This window comes from Pseudonaja textilis, chromosome 3 (genome assembly GCF_049901715.1).
Source record: "Pseudonaja textilis isolate UNSWEBS1 chromosome 3, rPseTex1.2, whole genome shotgun sequence".
Lineage (NCBI taxonomy): Eukaryota > Metazoa > Chordata > Lepidosauria > Squamata > Elapidae > Pseudonaja > Pseudonaja textilis.
This window is the reverse complement of record NC_141992.1, coordinates 30,096,289-30,123,038: the sequence shown is the minus strand read 5'-3', so window position 1 is coordinate 30,123,038 and position 26,750 is coordinate 30,096,289. Positions and strand designations below refer to the sequence as shown.

At 36.7% G+C, this 26,750-nt stretch overlaps 2 protein-coding genes across 19 annotated transcripts in view; both read right to left on the bottom strand.

Annotated features, from left to right (window-relative positions):
- Positions 1 to 1,860: 1,860 nt before the first annotated feature.
- On the bottom strand, positions 1,861 to 11,843 carry AAR2 (AAR2 splicing factor). Of its 4 annotated transcripts, none has more exons than XM_087929113.1 (5): positions 11,751 to 11,834; positions 11,532 to 11,714; positions 9,392 to 10,188; positions 6,896 to 7,125; positions 1,861 to 2,849 (listed from the first exon to the last, which is right to left on the bottom strand). In XM_087929113.1, the coding sequence occupies exons 3-5, from the start codon at positions 10,146 to 10,148 to the stop codon at positions 2,682 to 2,684; spliced, it is 1,155 nt and encodes a 384-aa protein (XP_087785239.1). In that variant the 5' UTR covers positions 10,149 to 10,188; positions 11,532 to 11,714; positions 11,751 to 11,834; the 3' UTR covers positions 1,861 to 2,681. The 4 variants fall into 4 exon arrangements, with proteins under 4 accessions (XP_087785239.1, XP_087785237.1, XP_026553401.1 ...); XM_087929111.1 differs by having other exon boundaries at positions 11,587 to 11,714; XM_026697616.2 differs by having other exon boundaries at positions 11,587 to 11,843.
- Positions 11,844 to 16,786: 4,943 nt separating this feature from the next.
- The window catches only part of EPB41L1 (erythrocyte membrane protein band 4.1 like 1), a 197,053-nt gene continuing 187,089 nt past the window's right edge, over positions 16,787 to 26,750 (bottom strand). For all 15 annotated transcript variants that reach the window (XM_087929097.1, XM_087929098.1, XM_087929109.1 and 12 more), the window contains 8 exons: positions 26,333 to 26,719; positions 25,258 to 25,344; positions 24,598 to 24,678; positions 23,789 to 23,842; positions 22,583 to 22,678; positions 21,629 to 21,709; positions 20,288 to 20,404; positions 16,787 to 19,658 (listed from right to left, as the gene is read on the bottom strand). In XM_087929097.1, the coding sequence (XP_087785223.1) occupies positions 19,650 to 19,658; positions 20,288 to 20,404; positions 21,629 to 21,709; positions 22,583 to 22,678; positions 23,789 to 23,842; positions 24,598 to 24,678; positions 25,258 to 25,344; positions 26,333 to 26,719 (912 nt within the window). In that variant the 3' untranslated portion in view covers positions 16,787 to 19,649. The remainder of the gene's footprint in view (positions 19,659 to 20,287; positions 20,405 to 21,628; positions 21,710 to 22,582; positions 22,679 to 23,788; positions 23,843 to 24,597; positions 24,679 to 25,257; positions 25,345 to 26,332; positions 26,720 to 26,750) is intronic.

Genomic DNA, 26,750 nt, shown 5'->3' with positions numbered 1-26,750 from the left:
TTCATGACCCACCATCTAAACAGCAGAGAGATAAATCAATTATTAAAAGTAGCTATATTTTAAAAATTGCATGAGAAGAGGAATCATGGGGAATATTTCCACTGCTCAGGCACTTTATCTGAAGGGAGGGAGGGAGGGAGGAAGGAACCAGTCAACTAAGGTTCTTTTAGAAGTTTAGTATAGACTATATTTGCCTTAAATTGGGGTAGGATTCTTATCATAATGTGTATTGGTGTATACTTAGAAATTAGTGCATCATTGCCTTGCACTCCAAGAGCTTCTCTGGTGAACAGGATATTATTAATAAGAACTTAGTACTGCCAGCATTTCATTTTTTTTCTCTGTTGCCAATTTCTATCCCAAGATATACATCTGGAAGGTTGTGAAGAATGAGATCAGGGGAGAACACTCTCCTAAGGGCCACTTGGAAAACACATGACTTGCTCAAAAGGGAAGACGGATAAAACAAAGTTGCAAAACTGCTACAAGAGTTAAACGCAACAAGGCCACTGGCTTTCTGGAAGTGCTCAATAAACTCTAGGCTAAGCTATAGTGCTCAAATGCTAGTTGTAGGGAAGAATAGAATAGAAAATAGAATAGAATAGAACAGAACAGAACAGAATAGAACAGAACACTTTATTGGCCAAGTGTGAATGGACACACAAGGAAAATGTCTTGGTGTAAATATTATCAGTATACATAAAGAAAAGGTACATTAAGAATCAAGAATCATAACGTACAACACTTAATGATAGTCATAGGGTACAATCAACAATCAAATCATACTAGGAAACAGTCAAGTGGGAGGGGATGGGTGATAAGGAGTGGTGAGAAGATTAACAGTAATAGTAGTGTACACTTTGTAAATAGTTGAACAGTGTTGAGGGAATTATTTGTTTAGCAGAGTGATGGCTTTCGGGGAAAAACTGTTCTTGTGTCTAGTTGTTCTGGTGTGCAGTGCTCTATAGTGTCATTTTGAGGGAAAGAGTTGAAACAGATTGTGTCTGGGATGTGAGGGGTCTGTAAATATTTTCACAGCCCTCTTTTTGACTCGTGCAGTATACAGGTCCTCAATTGAAGGAAGGTGGATAGTAATTGTTTTTTCTGCAGTTCTAATTATCCTCTGAAGTCTGTGTCTGTCCTGTTGGGTTGGCGAACCAAACCAGACAGTTATAGAGGTGCAGATGATAGGCTCAATAATTCCTCTGTAGAACTGGATCACCAGCTCCTTGGGCAGTTTGAGCTTTCTGAGTTGGCGCAGAAAGAATATTCTTTGTTGTGCTTTTCTGATGATGTTTTTGATATTAGGTGTCCATTTTAGGTCATGTGATATCGAACCTAGAAATTTGAAGGTCTCTACTGTTGATACTGTGTTGTCTAGTATGGTAAGAGGTGGTAGTATAGGAGGGTTCCTTCTAAAGTCTACCACCATTTCTACGGTTTTGAGTGTGTTCAGTTCCAGATTGTTCCGGTTACACCACGAGGCAAGTTGTAGAACTGTCTGTATGCAGATTCATCGTTGTCTCGAATGAGACCAATCACTGTTGTTTCATCAGCAAACTTCAGTATTTTAACAGATGGATTGTTTGAGATGCAGTCATTGGTATATAGGGAGAAGAGGAGATAGCACACAGCGGGGGGCTGTGCTGATTGTACAGGTATTTAAAGAGACTTTAAAGACTTTAAAGGTTGTAATAATGGTAAATGGTATTTTATCCCAATCATAGCACTATCAGTAATGACTAAACCTCACAGTCGCTTCAATAGTGAAATGAGTAAAATATAAATTTAATAAAATAAATAACCAAAGCATAAGCCCACACCTTTGGAAAGTTCATATAAAGAAGACATTGGGGAGAATTCATAGACAAACTGATATAGGCAGTTTTATTGTGTTGAACAGTAATGCAAGTTATTTTGTTACATAGGCATACCAACCCTTGAAGGAGCCTTATAGCCTGAAAAGAAATGAGTGAGCTAAATCTTCACATAGTAAGGAACATTTGAAAAATTTAACAGCATCCTGCACTCCAGAGAAAACATTACAAGATAACAGGCCCTATGCTTGCTTCAGGCTATTTTATAACATTTGTGAAGTAACAGCAGAAAGCAGCCTGTCCTGAGAGGACATTCTAAAAAGAAGGGAGAACATTCAGTGTAGCTTTCTAGAAACAGCTTAGACAGAATATTGTCAAAGCTAAAACACAATTTTTTTTCTTTCAATTCATGGTAACTCACTTTGCATTTTTATAATTTTAAAAGGGTAAGAAAAACTAGGAGTAGATGAAATAAAACTGATGGAATGGGAAGAACTCTAATGCAGCCTAAAGTTCCACCACAAAATAAAATCAATGAAAACAATTATTACTGCACTAACTCAAACAGTAGCACTTGATGTTTCCTTCTTCAATATTGCTCAAAACACGTTACAGTATTCATTTTTGCAGTGAAATAAGCAACTTTGTTCAATACCCAAGACTCAAGAACAATGTGGGAATAAATTCATTTGGTGGACAGACTAGGCACAGTCTTGTCTACTTTTTCTACAAGGAAAAGAATTCTTGCTGCACCATCTTGCTGTTCTGTATGTACAAAAAGAAGCAAAATATCATGAATATGTTTCCTAGCTGAAACGTATGGTACAACTGGAAAATTATAGTAATAAAAAAAGAGAGTCATGTTCAGTCCACAAATGTTCCTTCTGGTAGTTCAACAACTATGGGGGCACAGTCCTCTGGTTCAGCCTCAAAGTCCCACTTGAATTTCTTGGTTAGGTGGGCTTTAAATCTTTCTGCTTTCTTCCTCAGAGTTCTGTCAACAGCTGGATTACAAGTGTAAGAGAAGAACACCTAAAAATATATTACACATCAATTAATACAACATTTTAGAATAGACTAGACAGCCCTATAACCCCCCATTGGGTCATCCTTTAAGAGAAAGATAATTCAGGCTAATGTGACCAGACTGAACATTACATTTTAGGCTGATCATATTTTTTTAGTCCAATGCTGAATGATCCTGCAACCATCTAAAAAGAATATATATTATTAATAGAAAAATAACTGTAACAGCAAACCATAACTGTGAGCAGGTTGCCAAGTGTCTGAATCGCACTCACACAACTGTGGGGACTTTGTGATGGCCTCAACTTCAAAGATTGGTTGTAAGACCCCCTTATTAAGTGAGGTCAAAACTTTGAACGGTGCCGAAATGTAATCTAAGAATTATTTGAAAGAGAATGCTGTAAAAGTGGGAATAACTGAAAGATGCAATATAATGTGGATATGAAAAACAGAGAGTGGCAAACAATATAGAGAGAGACAAAGGAAAAGGTATGATTAAGAGGCTATTCAGAGCAGATCTGATGTAAAGAACAATACAGGCAATGTATGCAACACATGGCTTCTAGAATTATTTCCAACGCTTTAACAGAAGCCTTTCTCTGGGTCATGGGTTCAGAATGAAGCAGTTCTGCAGCATGCTACACCACGGCTCAATTGCTTCTCCCAAAGCACTTGCACTGGAAGAAAACAAAAATCTGGATTATTTTTTTTTGTTCTGCAGCTCCCAGCCAGATCTGACCCATTTTCTGTTTTTCCTTCATTAAAGAACATGAGAAGGATTCATATTATTCATATTATTCAAATTATATTAAGCCTATATGTTTAAAAGCTACTGTCTTTGTAAGGGAATGTAGATGTATTTTTTACACAAATCCATTAACTTTTTATTTATATTTATATTTGACCCATCATTAAAGTTTAAAAATTCAATCTCCTAATTTCTTTGCTATTGTTCTAAATTTGTTAAATATAATGATTTCCAAGGCAACAGATTGATAGCTACGGTAAAATCAAACAGTTCTATTGTAGGCTCAAGTAAGGTTGAAAGAATCTAAACAAAGATTCCCAAACTTTTGGCATCGTGTCCCATTTTATTTTTCACACATTCACGTCTCCTCTTCTGAATGTCTGTTAAGACCACCTGCCATTTGTACACGCATAAAAGTACACATTGGGCCTTGGCCCTGCACTCTAAAGATCTGCTATCAATCCTCACTGCCCACCTGCCAATCTTCAGAACATCTTCCTTGGTATCAGCCCATCCACACAAAAGTTCCCATTGCCAATCTGCAAATACAGGTGGTCCTTGGCTTACGACCACAATTGTGTCCAAAATTTATGTTGCTAAGCAAGACATTTGTTAAGTGAGTTTTGCCCTATTTTATGACCTTCCTTGCCACAGTTGTTAAGTGAATGATAGCAATTCAATTAGTTACACAGTTGTTAAAGTGAATCTGGCTTCCCTTCTGACTTTGCTTGTCAGAAGGCTGCAAAAGGTGGTCAAATAGCCCGAGGACACTGCAACCGTTATGATTATGAGTCAGTTGCCAACTGTTTGAATTCTGATCATGTGACCATGGGGATTCTGGAATGCTTCTAAGTGTGAAAAATGATCATAATTCACTTTTTTCAATGATGTAACTTTGAACAGTCACCAAATGAACTGTTTTAAGTTGAGGACTACTTACATATGAAGTGCTCCACTTTTTCCTTCCCATTAACCTGCCCGCCTCAACCAGTTTTTCAATCCATTAGATCTTCATTTGACATATTTTACTTTTATAATTTTTCTACAGAATTCAGATCCTTGAGCTTTCTGTTAGATTTTTTTTTTTTCATGCCTCTCTAGTGGGGAACAAATAACCTTTATTGAAATAGATGGGAAAACGTATCTAAAAGGATTAGCCAATAGTTGAAAAATAAGAAAACAAATTCCCCTCTATCCCCTAAACAAATAAGTTTATTCAGGTCAATAAGCAGTTTGCAGGCCGCTGAGTTTCCAAAAGTTCTTCATTAAACATGATACATACAAAGGAAATAGGTGAATGGAACAGATATACATGGCTTAATGGCTTTCTTGAAATCTGTTAATTGCCATTTGCTGACAAAAACTCTTTCTTATAACAGCCATAAAAGAGCTAAGAAATACCTTTTTCATCTATCTAGTTAAAAAAAAAAATTCTGGCTTCAATGTTGTAATGAAACAACCTGCATTTATGCAGCTTCATTGAATTTCAATTTGTTAAGAAGACTGTTGTGTGTGCAGAAAATACAAAAAACTATCCATGGTTAGGATATTGGCTTCTTTGCATACAAGGTGACTTTCTGTTCCTTTTTTGTCTACTTTCTACCCTCAAAAAGGATTAGGTCTAAATGACTAGAAATTCTCTACATTTTGGAACTTGACAAAATTAACTATGTTTATGCTTCAGGTTTACTGGAAAACTGTGTGCCATATAACTTTATTCCACGTTAATTTCTAAGATAAAGTTTCTCATATAGAAGCTTAGTTCATCTTGTAACTTTTTAATGGCTTTGAGAAGCTATCCTAAAATATGAAAAAAAAAACCTATAAGCAAAGGAATAATTAATTTCCTTTCTAAAAACATCTGAGCAAAAATTAGGCAGATTTTAGAAAAAAATGTCTCATAGAAGAAATGTTAGCGTGATTGAGGTTGCTGGCAATCTCACAATTTCACAAGCAATTGTATCAACAGAAAACGTAGCAAATTTTAAAATGATAAAAGATATCCATGTACAGAGTATTTTCATATCATTCTGACAATATGTCCTATATTGTCAGAATATGAAAATACTAATACTAATGCCTATAAATTCTTGTCTGTTTCATGTCCACATACTAATATAAAGACTAATGGTATAGTTTCTAAACAGTTTTATAATAGCCTTCCCCAATCTGAGTGCCCCCCAGATGTATAGACCAAATTTCAAAATGTTTAATGAAGTAATTATTGATGAATTCTGTGAACTGAAGTTCAGTCTCCAAATTGGGGAGGAATGTACAGATTAATCAGAGATATGGGAGCATATCTAAACTTTTCAGCAAAAGATGAAAATGCTAAGTAAGACTCAGACTTAAATCCTCCCACGGTGCTTCTGATTAAATTGCTGTTTTAACAGAGTCTATTATTAAGGTCAAAACTAGATACAACAGCAATCAGTCACTTATTGTCAGATGTGACAAAAACATCCGTTATTTCAAATAATAAGAGATGAATGATTCTATTAATAATAATAAGTGGAGAATGAATTTGTTGCAGGATCATCTATATTGAGAATAACCCAAGAACAATGTTACATCTAATTCTATTTCAAGATTAAATTTTTAACTTTATTTTGCTTGGGATATGTTAAGTTTGATTTTGCTTTAAAGAAACACTTTAAAACACTTTTCCTAAAGCTAAATATTCATATATTATTAGAGTTATCATGTAGTCCTATAGTATATTTTAGTGTAGTTACTTAAAACAAAATATTTTTCTTCCAATGGTTCTCTTTTAAAAGAGTAAGATTTCCTTACTATGCCCATCACCACCACTTACTTATAACATATGTACAGGTAGTCCTCAACTTACGATCATTATTGAGCCCCAAATTTTTGTTGTTAAGTGAGATATGCTAAGTGAGTTTTGCCCCATTTTAGGACTTCTCTTGCTACAGTTGTTAAGTGAATCACTGCAGGCTGACAAGTTAGTAACCTGATAGTTAAGTAAATCTGGCTTCCCCATTGACTTTGCTTGTCAAAAGGTCACAAAAGGGGATCACAAGACCCAGGGACACGGCAAAGGTCATCAATACAAAAACCAATTGCCAAGCATCTGAATTTTGATCACATGAACATGGGGATGCTGCAAAGATTGTAACTATGAAAAGCGGTCATCAGTCACATGTTTCAGTGCCGTTGTAACTTTGAACTGTCACTAAATGAACTGTTGTAAATTGAGGACTACCTGTACGTGGTACATTATCCCATGATTGGGCAAATTTCCCATGGCTGCTGCTGCAAACTGTTCAAGATGAAATTCTCTTACCTGCAAAGTGTTTGTTAAAAAGTTGTCTTGGGAGACTATGTCTACAAAGAAATCAGCTGGGATTTCACTGAGCTGATGGTACAGGATAGAAATGAGATTGCTGAACACGGCTTGATGTTTCACTATGGCCTCCTCTGACCTGCACAGGAGATTCAGGAGTTTTTTCCAGTGCTCAAATGCATCATACACATTCCCAATTAGGAAGCAGATGAAGGCGAACTGTAGCTCCCCTAGAAAAGTCCCACCAAGAAAATGTAAAAAATACAGAATAACTTTAGCTTTAATCCTGTTGCATGGTTGCTTTATTTATTTAACATATTATTAAGTATATGATAGTATCTCCTAACCATCCTCACTTAGAATCAGTTGGTGTTGTGATTAAAACCCAGATTAGAAAAAGGTAGACCATCTTAGGCACAAAACCACCTGGATGACTTTGGGAGCAATTATTTTCTTTCGGCACCAGGAGGAAAGCAAATAATTTGTTCAGGCAGTGGCTTGAAAGCACTTGAAGGCACCAAAACAAAATCAAAAGAAAACCCCATCACTCTGGCCTGAGATCTCGAACTAGATTGGGAAGTAGCAAAATTGTATGGCCTAGGCCAGGGGTGTTAAATTCACAGCATCATGTGACGTTTCAGGACATTTTTCTTCTTCACTAAACCGGGTATGGATGTGGCCAGTGCATGACCCATCCAGCTCGCAGGTCACAAGTTTGACAGCCCTGGCCTAGGTATATACTAGTATAAAACAGAGCCCCACTTAGTAATCAGGTGTTCTGAAGTAACAGCATTTTCCAAACAGCACACAGTATTTGTCTAACCTCAAATTATCACAAGTACATTATACTTGGATAGCTAGAAGTTTGAGCTGATATATCAGTGTAACCTTAAAGACACAGGGACAAACATGGGTGTATGGGTACCGATGATTTTTTTTCAGTAGTGTAACTTCATCCAGCAATGAATGAACATAACCCACAGGATCTCTTAGATTCAAATTCCCATCCACATGGTCTCCCACTCAGTTTATCCATTCTTCTGAAATGTGTAGATTTTTACTTACATATAGATACCGTTCAATTAAGTGACCTATCCTCAACTTATGTTCATTCTTCTGGAGAATCAAGTGGCATTAAAAATAGAAATAATTAAAAAAAAAAGGGTATATAGATAGTCCTCAGCTTATGATCACAATTGAGCCCAAAATGTTGGTTGCTAAATGAGACAGTTAAGTGAGCTTTGGCAATTTTACCATTTTTTAAACCACAGTTAAGTGAATCACGCCAGCTGTTCATTTAGTAACACAGTTAAGGGAATTCGCCGTCTCCATTGACTTTGTCAAAAGATCGCTGAACGTGATGACATGACCATGGGGATGCTGCAGTGGTCATAAGTGTGAAAAATGGTCATAAATCACTTTTTTCAATGCTACCGAGTGAACACTCTAAATGAATGGTTGTAAGTCAATGACTACCTCTAGTATAGATTCATTTAGAGAAAATGTTTTTGCAGCATACCTAAACAATACTGTGATGACTTGCAGCTTTCTTTACACCATAAGGTGTCTTTGAATACTATTCTATTCTAGGTAAGTATAATGATCCATGGATGCCATTTCATCCAGTGCTAAATAATGCAAATAACAAGCCTGGAAGAGCAGAATCAAAGACAGAGGGACAGGAATTTCTTCAATTCTGCAGTTTCATCAGAAGATAAGAACAGGAGAGACATCTACTGTTTGGTATCTTTGACTGCTCACAGAATGGGTACAGCTGACTAACCTTCTCGACAAAGGGAAAATTATACTTGATCATGAAGTGATTTTTGGAGACAAACATATAATTGTAAAATCAAATTAAATGATTTTTTACTGCACAAGTGTTTTACTTTAGTAAAAATTAGTAAGAAGTGCCAAGTCACTTAAACCAAATAATCTTGACTGGGTCAAAATTTATTTGCTTTTGTTGTTGGTTCACTTATAGGGTATTTATACAAGCCAACATTCTTAGAATACATATTTGACCATATGCATACTTTTTTTAATTAGAGTGAAAATTTGCTACAAAAGTATGTTGAAAAGCTGTACTGCTATGAAAGAATGCCAGAGAATTGCCATTAAATACTGAGTGTTGTGTTGTTTTAACACAAGGGGTCACTAATACTGCACATGAGAATTTATTAACTGTTTTAATTCATTTATCTCAATTGCTCAGTCATTTAATAGTAATAGTTAATTTGCAAAGCTGGGAGAAAATGTATCATTACAGCTATATGATCTTATGGGCTGGCTTCATAATTCATATCCTAAAATACAAAAATGGCAATAAAGTTTCTATATTCACTAACAGGATTGTTTTTGCAAAATTCATTTGTAAAAGTTTGCTTATCAAAGTTACAAGACAATCCTGAGTGTATCTAAAGTATAATACATCTACTGATGTAAAAAAAAAATGCAGACAATAAAAAACAGATCTGAGAAGGCATATTTACCTACCAAGCACATCCTGGGAATTGCTGGCATAGTGTTGATTAATCACTGTTTCCAGAGCATAGCTGAGATCCATACTGTGCTTGGTAACTTCCTCGGGTGTCGCACCTTCAGGATACAGTTGCTTAGGTATTTTTGTGAATCTGATCTCAGTGCCAGGCTTCAGTTGCATTTTAGGAAGCCGGGCCAGTCCTTCTGCATAACTTTTGCATTCTGTGTCATACTGGGGTAGATTCTGTTCAATTCGATCTTGAGTATATTTTCCAGGCAGAACAGGCAGCACTTCAGAAAAGGCGCAAATCTGTCCATTTTCAGGCTGCAACTTTTGCATCACAAATTCATTAATAAAATTAGTGAGGGAAACCCATTTTTTAAGGGTGTTATATGGGTATGGACCCAGAAATTTGTCCATCTCTTTGAGATTGATTCTCATGGCTTCAGACTCATTTTCAGAAGCTGGGGTGAGGTCTACTTCTTCTCTTTGTTTGTCCCAGTGTAATATCTTTAAATCACGTTGTTGCAAGTTTAAGAAGAAACCAGTACGAGGGCCACTTTCTTTTCTATTGTTTTTGTCAACACTGCTGTAATGAAAAAAATGAATGCCTGGTGGTATCATCTTGACTCCACAGAACTTGGGACCAACTTGCCAACTGTTGTAGTCAATGCCAAACTCAGTTCCTTCTGGCATTTTCAAAATTATAACTGTAGCACCTTCAAAAAAAAGTTGTTTGGCCAGAGCTTGGTCCATCTGCATTTCTGCCATATCAGCTGTTCCTTTGGTTATACAACTTCTTACTCAAAGCCTAGTAGAGGCAAACAAATATTTGAATACATTTTGATACTACATGAGCCAGTGTTACTATAGCAAGAACACTATTTTTAGACATTGGGCTGCAATGCTTTCCTCACAATTTATCCAAGTAACTTCTACATTTTTTGCTCACTTTTTTTGAAATAGCAAACATCACTACTGCCATCTGGTGAATATGATGAGTCAGGTCTCAACTTTCTCATATTTGAAGCAAACATTCCCTTATGACTGTATGACAATACTAGCTACCTTCTACTATCTCCAATACCATCTCACTAGATGGAAAAGATTTGGTTAATATATTGCCAAGACAGTAAGAACAATTTGGCACTGCATGGCCAAACTACCAAACCTTCATTCTAAGCTCTGAAACAAGACAAAGAAATACAAAGTTCTGCAGGCCTCCACTCTTCCTGTCTCAAAATAGTCAAGCGACAGTCATATTGGAAAAGGGAGAGAGGTGGGAGATGCTTCCTTTAATTTTGCTTAATTACAGACAATAAATTAGATGGGAATGTCACTCAAAATCCTGGGTTTCCAAATCAAAGCCAGCCATTAATGGCAGACATAATATCCAAAATTTTAGAAAATTTGCCATTATAAAATCCTACATAGTTTTGTGATGGCAGAAATGATAGTGTCTGAAGACTTAAAACAGATAATGTTCTTCCAGACAACATCAAGCAAATGATTAAAAATAAGATTCAAAGTTCTCATTTAATAACCATTATTCTTTTTTGTTTCTATTATTGATAAATAAAATAAAGAGCAATGCCAGAACACACAGTAACAGGGGGACCAAAATGAAAATAATATATTCTAAAACAGAAAGGAAGAAAGGTACCTCTTTGTAAAGTCCTAATTGGGAGTGTGTGCTAAAGGTTACCTATAGACTGAAATGGCTAATTAAATCTTCAGTATAGGCATATCTAATAAATAATTTTAAAATCAAAACGATCGGGTTATGTTCCGGAATGTAAAAGGCCTTCTGAGAGTCCTATTCTCCTTTCCATATTAACAAGGCACATAAAAACTTTTAGGACTTACTTATCCCAGAAGAATCCCTCTACACACACACACCCATCATCTAACCAAAAATCAGTACACGAAAGCCCGTAGTCGGGGGAGAAATGTACATTTTACACTAGTTAATGTCAGATACAAATATTAGCTAGACATGGATCCTTAGTGACATTAAACATAGCAGGCTAGCTATGGAGAGAGTTTAGGACAATCTGCATCATGCCTTCTGAAAATAGCTTTGCGCCAATTAACAACGGCACCCTAAGCAGATATTCGGTACATCTCCGAATCTCCGTGCCAAGAGAAAGGCACCTGCTTCTTCTTATGGTTTTCACACAAATATCAACTGAGAAAGGTGAAGCCCCACCTGGGAAGGGCGATCCCGCGGAGACGAGAAAGCAATAAAGAGCCCCCGCCGGCTGAACGCAAAAGGCGGGCGGGATCAAAAACCAGAAGAAGCGAAGTAGGAGCTATCAGAAGAGGCCCGCTTCCCACCTACAACAAAATCGGCATAGTGCCGGCTGATCTAACGCCATGCCCAACCAACCGGTCCCGGCAAAACATTCCCGGCGCCAGAATTTAGGATTTAGAGACAACTTCCGTCGAGACGCTGATGACGAGCCTGACAATTGGAGTACTTCCGGTTTGCTAAAAAAAGCTTTCCGTGTCGTCCCTGTGGCTGCACTTTAAAGCGTTCCGCTCCTCGAGTTGGTGATAATGTTTGAGGGTGGTTTTTTCCCCATGTGCATTTTGATAATTGTGATAGTAGTACTTCTAGTGGTCACTAGTGGAAGAAGTTTTAGGCGGAAGGGCTGTTTGAATGGGTGGGCTTCACATTTTTAACACCCTCTTGCTCACGTTAGGGCCAATACACAATTCTGCAGAAAAGGTGGGTGATGGTCAATGCCCATTCAGATTTATTCAATTGATTTTTAAAAAACGTTAGCTACATAAATACGCTAATTTTAACTCAGTAATGTAAAAGTGATAGCATGTATTTGAATTGGTTTCAGTGCCATAGGTTTATTTTCTTTTTATTCCATATTTGCATCAGATATTTTATCCCAGCTTTATTATTTTGAAACAGGATTTTTAAACAATGGGATGAGGGAACCGAACAGAGCACACCACAAGAATATAATACATAGGTGAATCTGGTACAAAGAGTCTACCTTTACTCTTAGTAACTGAAGTGGAGACATGATAGCAGTGTTCCAATATCTCAGGGCTGCCAAAGAAGAGGGAGTCAAGCTATTCTCCAAAGCACCTGAGGGTACGACAAGAAGCAGAAACTAATCAAGGAGAGAAGCAACTGAGAACTAAGGAGAAATTTCCTGACAATTAGAACAATTAATCAGTGGAACAACTTGCCTCCAGAAGTTGTGAATGCTCCAACACTGGAAGTTTTTTTTAAAAAGATGTTGGATAACAATTTGTCTGAAGTGGTGTAGGGTTTCCTGCCTAGGCAGGGGGTTGGACTAGAAGACCTCCAAGGTCCCTTCCAACTCTGTTATTCTAAGTGCAAAAATAGAGGGAGTTTGAGAGTGGCCTCTGGATAGCCACCCTACTTGCTTCCTACATTTTATGCATGGTTGTAAGTGCCCTAGCTGTTTTAGATGTTGACTTGGGGGGTGAATATTGTTTGGTCCTCCAAGTATCTTATTTCCTATCCTTATATAAAGCATTGCAATCACACAGCATTCCTGATGACAGGATTGGAATGATATATTCATATCAAAACACATAACAGGACAGGCAAATGGGAATCATGGTGCAGAGTTGAGCATAAGCAACAGAAGACAAAGCCAAGATAAGAAGAGGAGAACATGAAAGTAGGAGCTGAAAGGTTACAGGTTTATTGGAATAGTACAAACCTATAGAGAAGGAAGAGAGAGTGTAGTGAATTAAAACACTGGAAGTTTGTCTAGTGTAAATTGTATTTACATTTACATTTTCTGTAATTTCCAACATTCATCAAGTCGGAGTTCATAATCATTATGTACTTTGTGGATTAAAAAAAGATGGTGCAGAGTATAGTAGCTATTGTCCCTAAAGTATAATATTGAAAGGAAGGAAGCTGTTGTGGAATATAAACAAGTGGAGGAACTGAGTTTAGATTTAGGAGTTGTTTAGGTTTTTTGACAGTAGTCTTTGAAGTTGTTGGAATAGGATGTTGGAGTAGAGGAAACAAGCCAATGTTAGGAAAATTGGTATCCAAGCTGGATATTAGGAAAGAGAGAGAAAAGAAAATAGACTGTGGGAAGCTGATTTACCATGGCTTAGAGAAATGGAGAAGGCGTTTAATCCAAAGTCTGCAGAATCTGACTCCCTGAAGAATGATTTAGTGAGATAGCAGTTGACTGAGTAGTATCCATGGCCATTGGAAATCTTCGTTGGAGGAGGCTAGGTTATTTTGGGAGATGCTTGTTCCCAATTGTTTCTACCCATTCCAGCCAATCCAGCAGAAGAGGCATGTTGTGAACCCCATCAATTAAGGAATGTCCTCTGGCAGGACTTAGAAAGCAAGCCTTTTCTGTTTTGGCACTTTCTCTTTGGAATTTCAATGTCTTGGAGATTAGGTTGGCCCTTTTGCAAGGCTCAGAAGACATAGTTGTTTTTCTGAGCATAAGGTTGGATTGACAGAGCCCTGCTGTTTGGTTTTACTTGTCATTAGCCAAAGTTAATCATGATGGTGAGATGGGCAGTCATATAAATTGAAAAATATAAATAAATCTGGTCCCCTAAACAACATGACAACCACCATTAGTAAGACCATGGCTAAGAGGGACAGAAACAGAATACTTAGTAGCATTAAGCAGCGCTGTCTGGAGGTCTGAATCTTTGGGTAAGATATTCAGGTTTCTTAGTGATACTTATAACTGAATGGGAAAGTAAGGCTGAATATGAGCTTCTTTGGTATTGCTGCTGGGAAATAGAACCAGTATCTGACTAGGTCCATTGATAACATTGTGGACCCAAAGTTTAAAGGCTTGAAATGATGCCAGATCATGGCAACCTGCCAGCATGAAAACTCATTGGGAACTTTAGCCAATGACTGGTTCCTGGGCTATTGTACTCCTAGTAGAACTGATAGCAGGTCAGAAATGGGAGAGTTGACTTGCACTGGAAGCTGAAGTTTGCCTTCATTTATAGGGACAGAATGTGTGTGTGTGTGTGTGTGTGTGTAGTGCATTACTTATCAGCAAAACTTCTTTTGTCTAAGTAGGGTTTGAGTGGTGATTGATTTTTGATGTTGAAGCCAGAATGAGCGACTTTGCTGTTTCTCTAATTCTGGGATGGTTACGTTGTTGTAGTACTTGCCAGTATAATTTAGTCTGTGTAAGTTTTGACTGAAGGGGAGGAATATAGTTATGGTCCAGTAATAAGGGTTGAGGGAGATATAGCTGTAAATTATTTTAAGGAAGGGGGAAACCAGTAAGTTGTTAATATTAACAGTGATGATAAGATCTGTAATCTGTTGATAATAATTGACAAGTCTGTATCTCATACATACAGATACTAATCATCTCTATGATTTGATGGTAGAAGAGCACCAGAAAATGGTGAATATTATTGAGTGAATATTATTGGGTGATGGTGACGGTCATTATCTGCCATCTGCCCTCCCAGGTTTCAAGTGCTTCAGGAGTCTCTACATCCTGATCAGAGGAAGGGTAATTAAAGCACCCACTTCTATTCCCTGTGACTCTGCTCCAAGATAATGGAATGTGAATGGAAATACTGCATATTAAGTTGGACAGTAGGGACAAGCTGGATATTCTATTGTAATGGTTATCCTGATGCCCATGAGAATCACTCCCTAAACTGTTGATTTGGTCTAGATGCTGATATTAGAGTTCTTTCATAATTTGGCTCTGGGTGATTTCAATTTCCAGGCTGTCAGGAGTGATTTGAACAAAGCTTGGAGTTCTCTGTAGTAATAATGAGCTTGCCCCAAATAACGTAAGACCTTTGGGGCAGTTTTGTTGAATTCCTGATCACCTGTCAACTGAAGATAATCAGTGTGTTTGCTTCCAGGCTGCCTCTCCTAATCAGCCAATCTTGGTTGGTTCCTTGGTTTATCAAGAACATCTAGGAGATGAAGTAGCAGAAGGTATGCCTGGCATGCACTAAAAAAAAATAAAAAGTGAATTTCACCCAAGACAGGTGTGAACTCAAGCTTAAAACCTACATTTTGGTGATAAGGGAATGAAATCTTACTTATATTCCCTAACTACACTGGCAGATTGCTATAGAGCAAGGGTCTTCAAACTTGGCAAGTTTAAGACTTGTGGACTTCAACTCCCAGAATTCCTGAGCTAACGTGACTGGTGAAGGAATTCTAGGAGTTGAAGTCCACAAGTCTTAAAGCTGTCAAGGATGAAGACTCCTGCTATAGAGCAACCCTGTTTAGAGTAGTCAGCTTTCTTTAGGGAGAAGATATAGAACTTTTGACTTATTGTAGTGACACAGAAGTCATTATTTTTATACTTATATTCATGTTTCTAGATCAGGGATCTCCAACCTTGGCAACTTTAAGACTTGTGGACTTCAACTCCCAGAATTCCGCAGCCAGCAAAGCAAGGAAGGCTGAGGAATTCTGGGAGTTGAAGTCCACAAGTCTTAAAGTTGCTAAGGTTGGAGACCCCTGTTCTAGATCATCCATCTCCCTCAAGAAGGGGCTCTGCAAACAAACTTGGGATTCTTTCTAGTTGATGGACTTTGATAAAGTGCACTAGGATTTGTTGTCTGCCCCTCCTGACCTCATTGGAAAGACAGAAGGAGTTAGAGAGATTGGATCTGGTAACCGACATCTCACTTTGAAAGGGGAAGTAACCAGCAACTTTGAAAGAGACTATGATGTCCCACATCTTATCTTTCCCTACAATGGCAATGCATCATATAAGAAACAGATTATTTATTCGGGACACTTATCTGAACATGGAATGGAGATGGCATTGGTTGCTGTTGTAGATTATTGTAACTTGGTATAGGGTAGTGTCCATCCTAGTCATTTTGGGCCACTCAGGGGTCGTGGTGCTCATCAGCCAATAGGTTGTTCAGTTGAGGGCTGTTATAGGATTCCTCTAATTCCAGGCCATTTCCGCTGTTTAATATTGATATGAAACTGTTGGAGGAGGTAATTTGTTGGTTCAGTGTATTGTATTAACACTCTTTCATCCTTTATCTGGAGGTTGTATTTGGATGAGATGAAAGGGACTGAACACAAACAAAACAGCTGTTTATTACTTAAGGTTCCTTTGCATCTCTGGTGTCATCTATCAATGGAGTGACATTGGCCCTAAGAGAGGAATCCCATGACTGAGAATTTCTCCTGTTCTCACAGTACCGGAAAAGCTAATAAAAGTCAATAGGTTGTGGGGAGGGCTATCTTCACTTGTACACCTGTTGTGACCCAGCCTCACAATAATTCAACATTTCATCATCTTCATGTAGTACTTGACTTACAACCAATTGCTCAAAGACCATTTGAAATTCTGACAGGCCCAGCATAAAGGGTCTGATTTCTCTCTTTCCTAAGAGAAAAGCCACCATGAGCCACAAAATGAGTGAGCATCAGATACATTTATTTCACTTTTATTGAATACAAGAACAGTGAGCACACACGCATACATCACCAAGCACTGAAAGAGGATATGATCGAAAAGGATGGGACAAAAATTGAAATGGGTGGAGGGGTCAGAAGGACAGAAGAATTAATGAATGAATGACAGCATTTCAGTTGGTTAAGGTGCTTCTCAAATTAAAAAATAATTATGAATCTTTTTAATTCATGCAGTTGCAGGCCAGTTTTAGAATCAAGTTGCGGGATTTGTTGCAAACAAGCAGTTCTGTTGACCATCTCTTTCAATGGAAAGACCCCTTCACCCAAAGAAAGAAAAGAGTGACCAACTTTATCAGATGGCAGCAGAAGGTGTAAGAAACCATGATCTTAAAAGTGTGCATGGCTTCAACTTTACCACAAATTTTATATATATATATCTCAATATAGATATCTATATATAAGCCACATCTTGCTAGGTAAACAAAAAGCTAGTTTTTGTTAATGGCTACCCATCAGTCATGCTGTGGGAGAAATCCAAATCTACTGTAGCTTTCCTTTACGGTACTTGACAAGAGTTAAATTCTGGTCTTTTATAAATGGGTTTTGAAGCAATTTGTTTCCACAGGTTTTAGTGGCAGACTCATGTATACCAATTCATATAGAAGAAGCAATAGGATGTACTTTATATATACCTAATTTCTGAGCTTTGTTTTAAAATTAAAAATGAAATTTTTGTGGGGAAAATTCCTTTTTTTGTAACGTTGAGTACATGATAATGTCATCAAGATTTTTGTTCTGTTTTTGAAATCAGCAGAACAAGATTTTTGTTTTCTACATATTTTATGAGTTTCTAAATTTTTTGGTGTTTTGGTTTTAGGGCATCACATATTCCAAAAGAATAAAAGGAAACAAAAAATCCTCAAAAAATCTAAAGGAGAAAATCGCTTGGATACATGAAAATTAGAAATGACTCTTACAGCATAAAGTTTACATCTATGCTTTCAGTGTTTAATTAGGACATTCCTACATGCCAGAAACATCCAATTTTAAGGAGCCATACTAACAGCCAATGGCCCAGTGTCTCCCACAATGGCAAACAATTTATGATATAAGATACATCCATGTTACTCCAATGATTTCCCATTTTTATTTATATTTCCAATTAGAGATAAAAGATGTCATTATCAGATTCACAAATGTAAAAGGAAAAGTATAAACTTTCATTTAGATTTGTCTCATTTGTTTCTGCTTTAATTACTCTTGAGGTAATGAAAAGTGGTAAAGGACAATGTCTAGGTTTCATTAATGGCAAAGCAGTTTTATTAATAATATCCTTACTCCCAAGCAGTATTTGCTTTTAGTAGTTTGGTTTTCTAAGCTTCACAACTTACTGTGGCAGATGAATGCATCTTTAAGAAACCCATGAATAAATCCTGTTCTGATATAGAATCATATTTAAAGAAGGCAGAGGTGCTCTTTCTCCCTGATGGATATGGTCTCCAAAATTTAAATCTGACAAAATGAAACTGCACTGGAGTAGGACAGGACAGTCTCTTTGGCAGATTCTGACTTGCATGGATCAGAAATGAGCCACGTAGGTTTGGAACCAAACTTTCAAATTTTGAAAAACTGACATGGCAAATACAGTTACTTTGCCCTAAATAAACACTTTGATCTGAAAGACTGCTAAATAAAAGGCCTTGAACAATGAAGCAATCTGACCTCATTCTGTGTGGTGACTTTGTACTCCTCCTAAGCCTGGAGGATGAAGAGACACTGTTAATTGGCACATTTGAGGCATTCTAATTGGGCTGGAGTAACACTGATCTGTTTTGTTGTCTTTGACTCCTTTCATACTGTTGTTTGTCTTAACCAGTGACAATCACAATTGTGTCACCAAATTCAAGTGAGAGACAGCTTCCTCAAAATTCCTTTTTTTTTTTCCTATTCTTAGTTTCATGGGATACTGGCATAATCTAAACGTCTTGTAATACATTAACCATTATCAATCGAATAATAACGTGAAAATGTCATTGTCACACTTAGCACTGTTTGTTTTAATATCATTCCCCACCCTCCCCAGTTATATATAATATCCATAACTTAAAAGCACATCAATATGAAATCTCTACAGGCTGCATTTTGTTTGGTGAGAAATCATATACATATCATTTTCCTTTGCTTTAAGTGAAATAAAGTCATAATTATCTTCAGCAGAATAAGACATTAGATGAGAAGAGGAAACATTTAAAAAAAAAGGAAGGACCAATTGGGGAAAATAAAAGAATCCAATGATGAAGCAACAAAAGTAGCATGGCGTGAAAATAAAGGATGATCACTGCACATCCCAAATTATAAAATAATAAACAGAAATTATACAAGTGAATGGATTTTAATTCTTTCCTATCAGGGAATCATTTTGTAATTCTGCTTGTTTTGCTAGTTGATTTCTTGCTTTGTTGCAAAGCATTTTTGCTTTTCCATTCAGTGTGCAACAAATGAATTATGTGTTCTTTAAATGTAACATGCACAATGGTGGTTTATTGTATTATTAATATTATTACCATCATGATTTTTTTAGATCAGTTCAGTCAATTCTTCAATTTATTTGAAGAGGTGGTTGGTTTTGCTTGTTGCTGATGTTGCTGTTTTATTCATCTCCAGCATATAGCAGCAGTGCAAGGATGCATTTTGTTTCCTGTATATATAATATATAATATATTTGCTATTCCTTTTTATTTAATATTTTGTCTCTCAACATTATTCTTGCAGCCAGGACGTTCTATGTCTCAGTGAGGAATCCAGCATAAAGGCCCCTTCTTTACTTCAGTTAAAATAGATGCCAACTTCTAGAAATACAAAGGTCAAGATTCCTATACAAGAAGGAAAATAAGCACATAAATCAGTAAATACGTCTATCCTTTATCAATATAATACTACAAGCTTGTTTGACTTTTGCAATTTAATATTTTATAACAGCTTCAGCTATTTTAACAAGACTATATTGTATAACGTATGAAGTTCTTGCATATTATAGAGCATCCTAGAATCTATTTTGGGATGTTCCTCCATTAGTACAGAGTACCATTTACTCTAATTGCTTTACTGTGTGAAGCCCATAGAAAACATCAGTATGGCAATTCATCCATTAGGACCAGTGTTTCCAAGCAAAAACTTCTGGTCCGCATTGAAAATGGCAAGGTTCTTAGCCAATTCTCATTCTTTTGCATTAACTCATGCTTATCCCTAGTTATAAACCTGAGTCAAGATATGGCACAGCTCACAAATTTAACTTACTACAATCAAGATAATTCTTCAAAACAAATAGCATCAGCCACATATAGTTTTGTTTAATTAGCCATTTTTGAGAGAGCTCACTATTATCTCACTAGAAGGGATACTCATTTTGAAAACTACAATTTTTGTATATCAGTTACTATTTTACAATGATTTGGCTTGTAAGAATCCTATTTCTCCACGCTTTCACCACATTTATACCCACCTGAGGCTTCTTGTCCTTTTCTTCTGGAGATGGGTCTGTTTCTCTATATACTACAGCTTTGGTTACCAGCATATCAGGATGCTGCAATTTTGCCTCCTTGATGGCTAAAGCCAAAGCCTACGGAAAGAAAACAATTCACATTCAGTACTATTTCACTTACATCATTGGAGGCCAACCTTTGGCTCATGAGTAGTCTAATTTCTGGGTTTTGCGAGTTTTCTTCCTCAAATTTTGGTAAATCTTTTAAATTTGGCTAAGGCAGAAGAAGAAACAAATGTTTCTTGGCAATTTTAAAAATGCATTTTTAAAAAGCCTATGGGTTTTAATCTAGGCATACCCATTTTTTTTCCTTTCACGATGCCCACATTCCTTCTGGCCCCCAAATCATTCTACAGTTCCAAATGCAGCTTCAGTCCTCCCCAAATGTGTACATTTAAGAACAAGTGGAAATAATTTAAATAAAGAATAAGTAAAGTAACACAAATTTATATCTATGAATGTCAAAAGCACTATCTCTTTCACATGGATATTCCTAACTATCAATAAGCACAGCTTTACATTGTACTGCAGTTTATACTGCAGCTCACAGAGCCCAATATTTCCCCCCTCTCTTTCATGATATTGTGAATTAGGTCTACATACCATAAGTATATCTAAATTATGCAAATATATTTATACTGTTATCTCTGTGTCTATGTGACTAGAACTGGAGGAAATAGTAGTTCTCTTAAAGTATTTGCATGCATATGTAAAAGCTGGAATATGGGATACAAGATCTGAACTTTCACATGTTCAAGCAGAAGAGTGCTGAATCTTGTTATAATAAACATCCCCGAATGTGCAGAGAGCTATGTGTTTGCATAAAAGCATGATCAATACAACATCAGTTCTTCAAGATAAATGTACGTTAGATATGGTAAAGGGCAAGAGAAATTTTTAGATGAATACCTGAGCAGGCATGAGCAAGGGAAGATTTGGGGATTGTGATCTTCCTAACCATTGTGTATCAAGGTTGCATGCAATAACTGTCAGGAATTCAATGCACACACAGGAATTCTAGGACTTGACCTGATTATCCAAATTTCCATTTATTTATTTTTTGCAGTTATAGAAAAAAACTAAATAAGCTAAAACAGCTTCTACCATACTAAAGACTCCAATAACAGATGGGCATATTGCTGGATTTCAGTTCAGCAGTTAGAGGCCTCTTTCTCAAGCTTCTTATGGCCACCATATACAGCTTTCTCCCTTCCTGCCTTCCTATCTTGAACCATGACACCTCCGTAAATAAAAAGGAAAAGTGTTTTGTTCAACTTCCTAACTAAAAGCTTCCATTCATACTTGGTCTTGATCCACATCTTCATCTCCCGTTATGATGATTCGCTTTTCTATTCTGGTTTCAGAAAATCCTCCTTTCACAGTCTGGAATAAAGAAGAAAATAAATACTTAGCATTATATTGTAAATCTCATGTCTAAAACTGTTTTGAATGATAGCTTTTGCTTTACTGGGGCACCAGAACTAAGCTTTGGTTAGTCATGGTTTGTTGAAAATCAACAATTGGCTACTTCAGGCAACATACTGTGGCATTAAAAATTACAATGCCTAACAAGATAGATTATGATTTTAGACTGAAATGTATGACAATTATTATTTGCAAGTAAAAAAATAAGCTACATTTAATTATAGGAGAGTATTAGATAACTTGTGACCCACTGGCTCATCCTTTTAAAGACATTTCCTTAACCTAAACAGAAAAAACAGAATGACGAAAACAACAAAAATTGAAACAAAGCCAAGAACAACTTTTAATTTCCTGCTGGCAGCCAGTGGTAGGAGTGCTCTACTCAGCCTCTGAAGGGCTAGGGTAGGAGTTGTCTGCCCAATCTCCAATAGCCAATGGAGCAGCCAGCCTACCCAGTCTCAGAGGACTATGGGTGGGTCAGTCTACTGAATCACAAGGTAGAGGCCCAGCAGCATGAAAGCACTGAAGTCATCATCAACTTGCCAAATTTCAATCCCAAGGAAATAGTGGATACTGGATTTTGGACATACTCTGTAAAATAGCCCATTTGAGATACATTGGTTCAAAAACTGTTGCCCTATGATGCCCAGTTTTGCCCTATTAAAGGTTACAGACACACAAATTTTAATAATATATAGATAGATGTGATGTTTAGAGAGGTACAATGTGCCTCTTATCTAGAATAAATATTTTCCCAGTTCCTTCACGGGAAGTGTGGTGTAAGTGGGCACTGGAATAAGCTGATATTCTGTGCTCTTTCATTGATCTTACCTTGGTAACATGGGTCGTTGTGGAGGTGGAGAGGGTTTCTGCAGTGGCACCAAAAAGGCTGGTGAAGGCTTCTTTGCCAACAGCACCACTGGTAATCTATAAACATGTGCAAAACATGATCCACATCAACAGATTTACAGTTCCTCCAAAACAGAAGTTATAGGCATGGGTTTAAGCTATGAACCCTGATACTTGGCTTTTTCTAAGACAGTTGTGAAGAGAAAGTTTATATTGCTCCAAAGAAGATCATAATCAAATTTTTGAGGGCTAATAAATTGGACCTCTTACAGACTGTTTACTTTAAATCAACTTAGTTCCGAGAAATTTGTTTTTGAAAATTTTGCAAAATCAAACAATCATCTTAACAATGTATTCAGCTTAAGCATTTCTTATTTGACCCAGGTACAATTGCAGTTTCTGAAGTTCTACAGCACTTAGAAGTTTTGAAACAATTGCCTACATCTTCTAAGGCAGTAATTATCCTTTATAAGGAATTGAAAAAAGCAGCAAAATTGATATTACTTATTTACATGTGCTTTGAAATACAGCTTGACTATCCTTCTCTGGTAAATCATTGGGGAGGGGAGATGTGGATTAAACTGCCAATTTATCCAGTTGTTTCATGTAAATGTTAAATAGGAGTGGACAAAGAGATGAGATGTCAGGTACTTCATATAGAAGGGACCTTGATTTAGACTTCATTCCTGCTACCAATACTGACTGGAACAACTATAGAAAGGGAGTAATTATTGCAAAACAGTGCCTCCCCTCCAAACTCCTAAACCTGTCCAGAAGGAAACCAAAACTGTTGATATCAAAAACTGAGACATACAGGAAGGACACCCCGCATTCTGGTCCCTCCAAAGATCATGCACAAGTATGACTAATACCACTTCAGTGCCATAACCCAGCCTGAATCTTGACTGAAAAGTATCACGATAAGGGTCCCAGGAAAAGGTCCAGAATCACATTAGTCACACTTAATGGTATCTGAATAATAATAATATGTTATTTCCTATGTACTTAATCATTCCAGGCTGAAATGTGAATGTTCCTACTACAGTTATGTATTCTTTCAGGTCCAGTGAAGAATTATCTATCAGATCTACTATTTCTGTTTCAGATTCTTTTGTGTCTTGTAATTTTATTACTGATTTAGGAAACAAGGATGGGACAGTTCCTCAGAAAATATGAACAATGACTTACTGGAGAAATGGATCGAAGGTCTGCAGTGCCTTTTGTAGGTTTGGTACTGTGATCCTGGAAAAAAAAAATTTACACTGCAGCTTATGTTTATGGATCTAATCAGACAAGGGAGGATAGATGCTCAAAGACATAAGGAAAAACCGTAAGTTTCATCCACTAATTTGTTCTGGGAAATAAAAATACTTATTCTAAAGTATAATCTACTGTATCCTGAAAGCCAACAGGTGAGCAAATGTATCATTAGGTGGGATTTAGGGTTTGTAATTCCTAACATTTTAATATTACTCAAAAGATTTAAGGAGTTCCCAACATGTTTTGCATCTCTTATGTGATTATAGTCAAACTAGGAATAATCCAGTGCTCATTTTTTAATTAACACATATCTCATATATTTTATGTCACACTTTAGCAAAAGAATTTGGACTCACTCAAATCCCTTAAGGGCCTATGTGAGAGATGGCCAGAGTTGTCAAACACCTAGAGTCATCTCTTATGAATATAAGGACCCCAGTCAAGATTAACTGAAAGGGGAAGGAACTGGAAAAAGAGCACGATCTTTCATTTTTGCCTCCCCTTTGTTATTAAATATCAGCCAAGAATGATGGTGGCTACAAGTGGCCAAGAGAGTTGGAAAAGGACTAAGTGCAGAAAGTCTCCAAATGGAATTGAGATGCAGTTGAAGTGATTGCTGATAGCAAAGATAAACAAGAGAGTCCCACATCCACCCAGGATCACAGAGGCTCTCAACTGAGAATGCTGCAATGCTGACAAATGGCCAGGCACTAATGAGTTCCATGTGAATAACTTACTGAGGTTGTAGATATAGTTTCTGGGCTGACAGTGTGGAAAGTGGTTACTGCCTCTTTTCCATCAGTAGTGGTACCATCAACCTGAAAAATGAAACAGTAAAAATCAACAAAAGTACAGCTGTTAAATGCACATTCCATTTAATTCTACACAAATTAACAAAATATATTCATATAAGATAGTAAATTACTTCAATTTAGTCTCCTATTCATATAATATTTTAAAACTTGATTATAGATTGAACATTTCATGTCTCAGACATGCATTTAGAAACAACAACAAACTGTGAGTATATCACTAGAATACATAAATTATTTTTCCACTAGCAATTTCTTCCCCAACCCCCCAAAAACTTTAACCTTAAACTGTCTATTGTTGACCTCACCCCTTTCCTAAGAGGTCTGTAGGGGGTGTGCATAAGTGCACTAACGTGCCTACCATCCCTCTCCTAATGTTTCTTTTTATTTGTATCCATTTCATGTATCATGAAATGGATCATGTCTATACTTATAATACCTGTTATCTAATACTTGCTTGACAAATAAATAAATAAAATAAATAAAATTTTAGTGGGCTGTTTTTCCTATGGATTTATGAAACACATTTGTGCTTCGTTTAAAGCAGAAATTTATATGTGCAATAAAGTAATAATTGTAAGTTACCTGTGTAATTTCTGTTGTACCAATTCTGTGTTGCACAGAGCTGTCTGCTTCCACTTTCTTTACCATTTCTGATTTCAGATTGAAGGACTATCAAAGAGATTTTAAAAAAGGACGACAATCCAAATATTATTAATTAAAGACAGATATGGCTGTTTTGTGAACAGTCCTTTTCCTGTCCAAAAATGTGCATTTTTAATTCTTATTTTGTCAAATATCATGGTTAATAAATTAATTCTTGCCTATTTAAGCTCAAGAATATTATCTCAGAGCACATATTTGATAATAAAAGACTGACTGAAAGTGTATAAACTATATCATATGTTATTTCTATAAAGATTATAATCTGGAAAAATGGAATTAAAATTCAAATTGGCAAGAAAGCAAAGAACTCCAACGATTTGTTGTTGAGAGAATAATTTTTGAATCCTGTTTTTGAATATAATCTATTCATTTTAAATGCAATTTCACTAACTATGATAACAAAGACTAAGTCAGTTTTGCTCTTATAAATCCATGGCATTTGCCTAAATTTAGAATTTTACATTGTTTCCCCTTTACGTTTTCTTCCATTTTTGACCTTTGTTTTAATCAATTTGGAAAGACAATTATTTTAACAGTACAGTATCTGCTTTTTGATTTAGAGAATCAGAGTAGCCAATTGTCATTTGATTTAACTATGATGCTCATTTTTAGTTACATTATGTGTAAATACCAAGCATATTTAATACACATATTATTTGTTGAATTCATGCAACAAAGAGAATACACAAATACAATACACCCAATACAATGGAGCAGCCAGGCAAATGCAGTGGGTTAAAGTGTGATGTAACTTCATGATTAAAGGAATTACAAATGCCCTCAAGAGGACAAACATGCATTTGAACGTCAGAAACAATCATGCAGACAAGACAGTCACATTTATGAAGGTAAAATGTTTTAAAGGGCTATTAAGAAGTGGGCATGTTCTTCCAAATATGAGATGGACACCTGATCAAGCGGTGCAAATGCCAAGACAGACATTACTGAAATGAAGACATTTAGACACATCTGTGTATTATGTCTTCTTTTGTACCTCTTCTGGGGTTACATGATAAACCTTTTCTTCATCCATTGCATCACCATCTTCCTTGGGAGCTGGTCTGTCAGATTCCTCAGTAGAAATCTGACCTTCTGCTTCTCCCTCACTCTTTTCCTTATCAAGCTCAGGGAGACTCCGTGAAAAATCTTCAAAGGCTGCACTTTGGTAGTCACCAATGACAGTGAAGTCCACCTCAGCCTCAAGGCTGGAAGTTGAGCTGACAGTAATGCTGGAGCACTTGCGCTCGATGGCCAAATGGTTGTCTTTCAGGAAGACCGAGTCTCTCTCCTGGTCCTGGTCTTCATCCCCGGTATCACTTTCAGGAGCCCTGTGCCGAGGCAGCTTAGATTTCTCCTCTGTGCCCTCCCTCAATCCCGCTCTCTGAATGAGACAAAAGGAAGGAAAGAAGCTA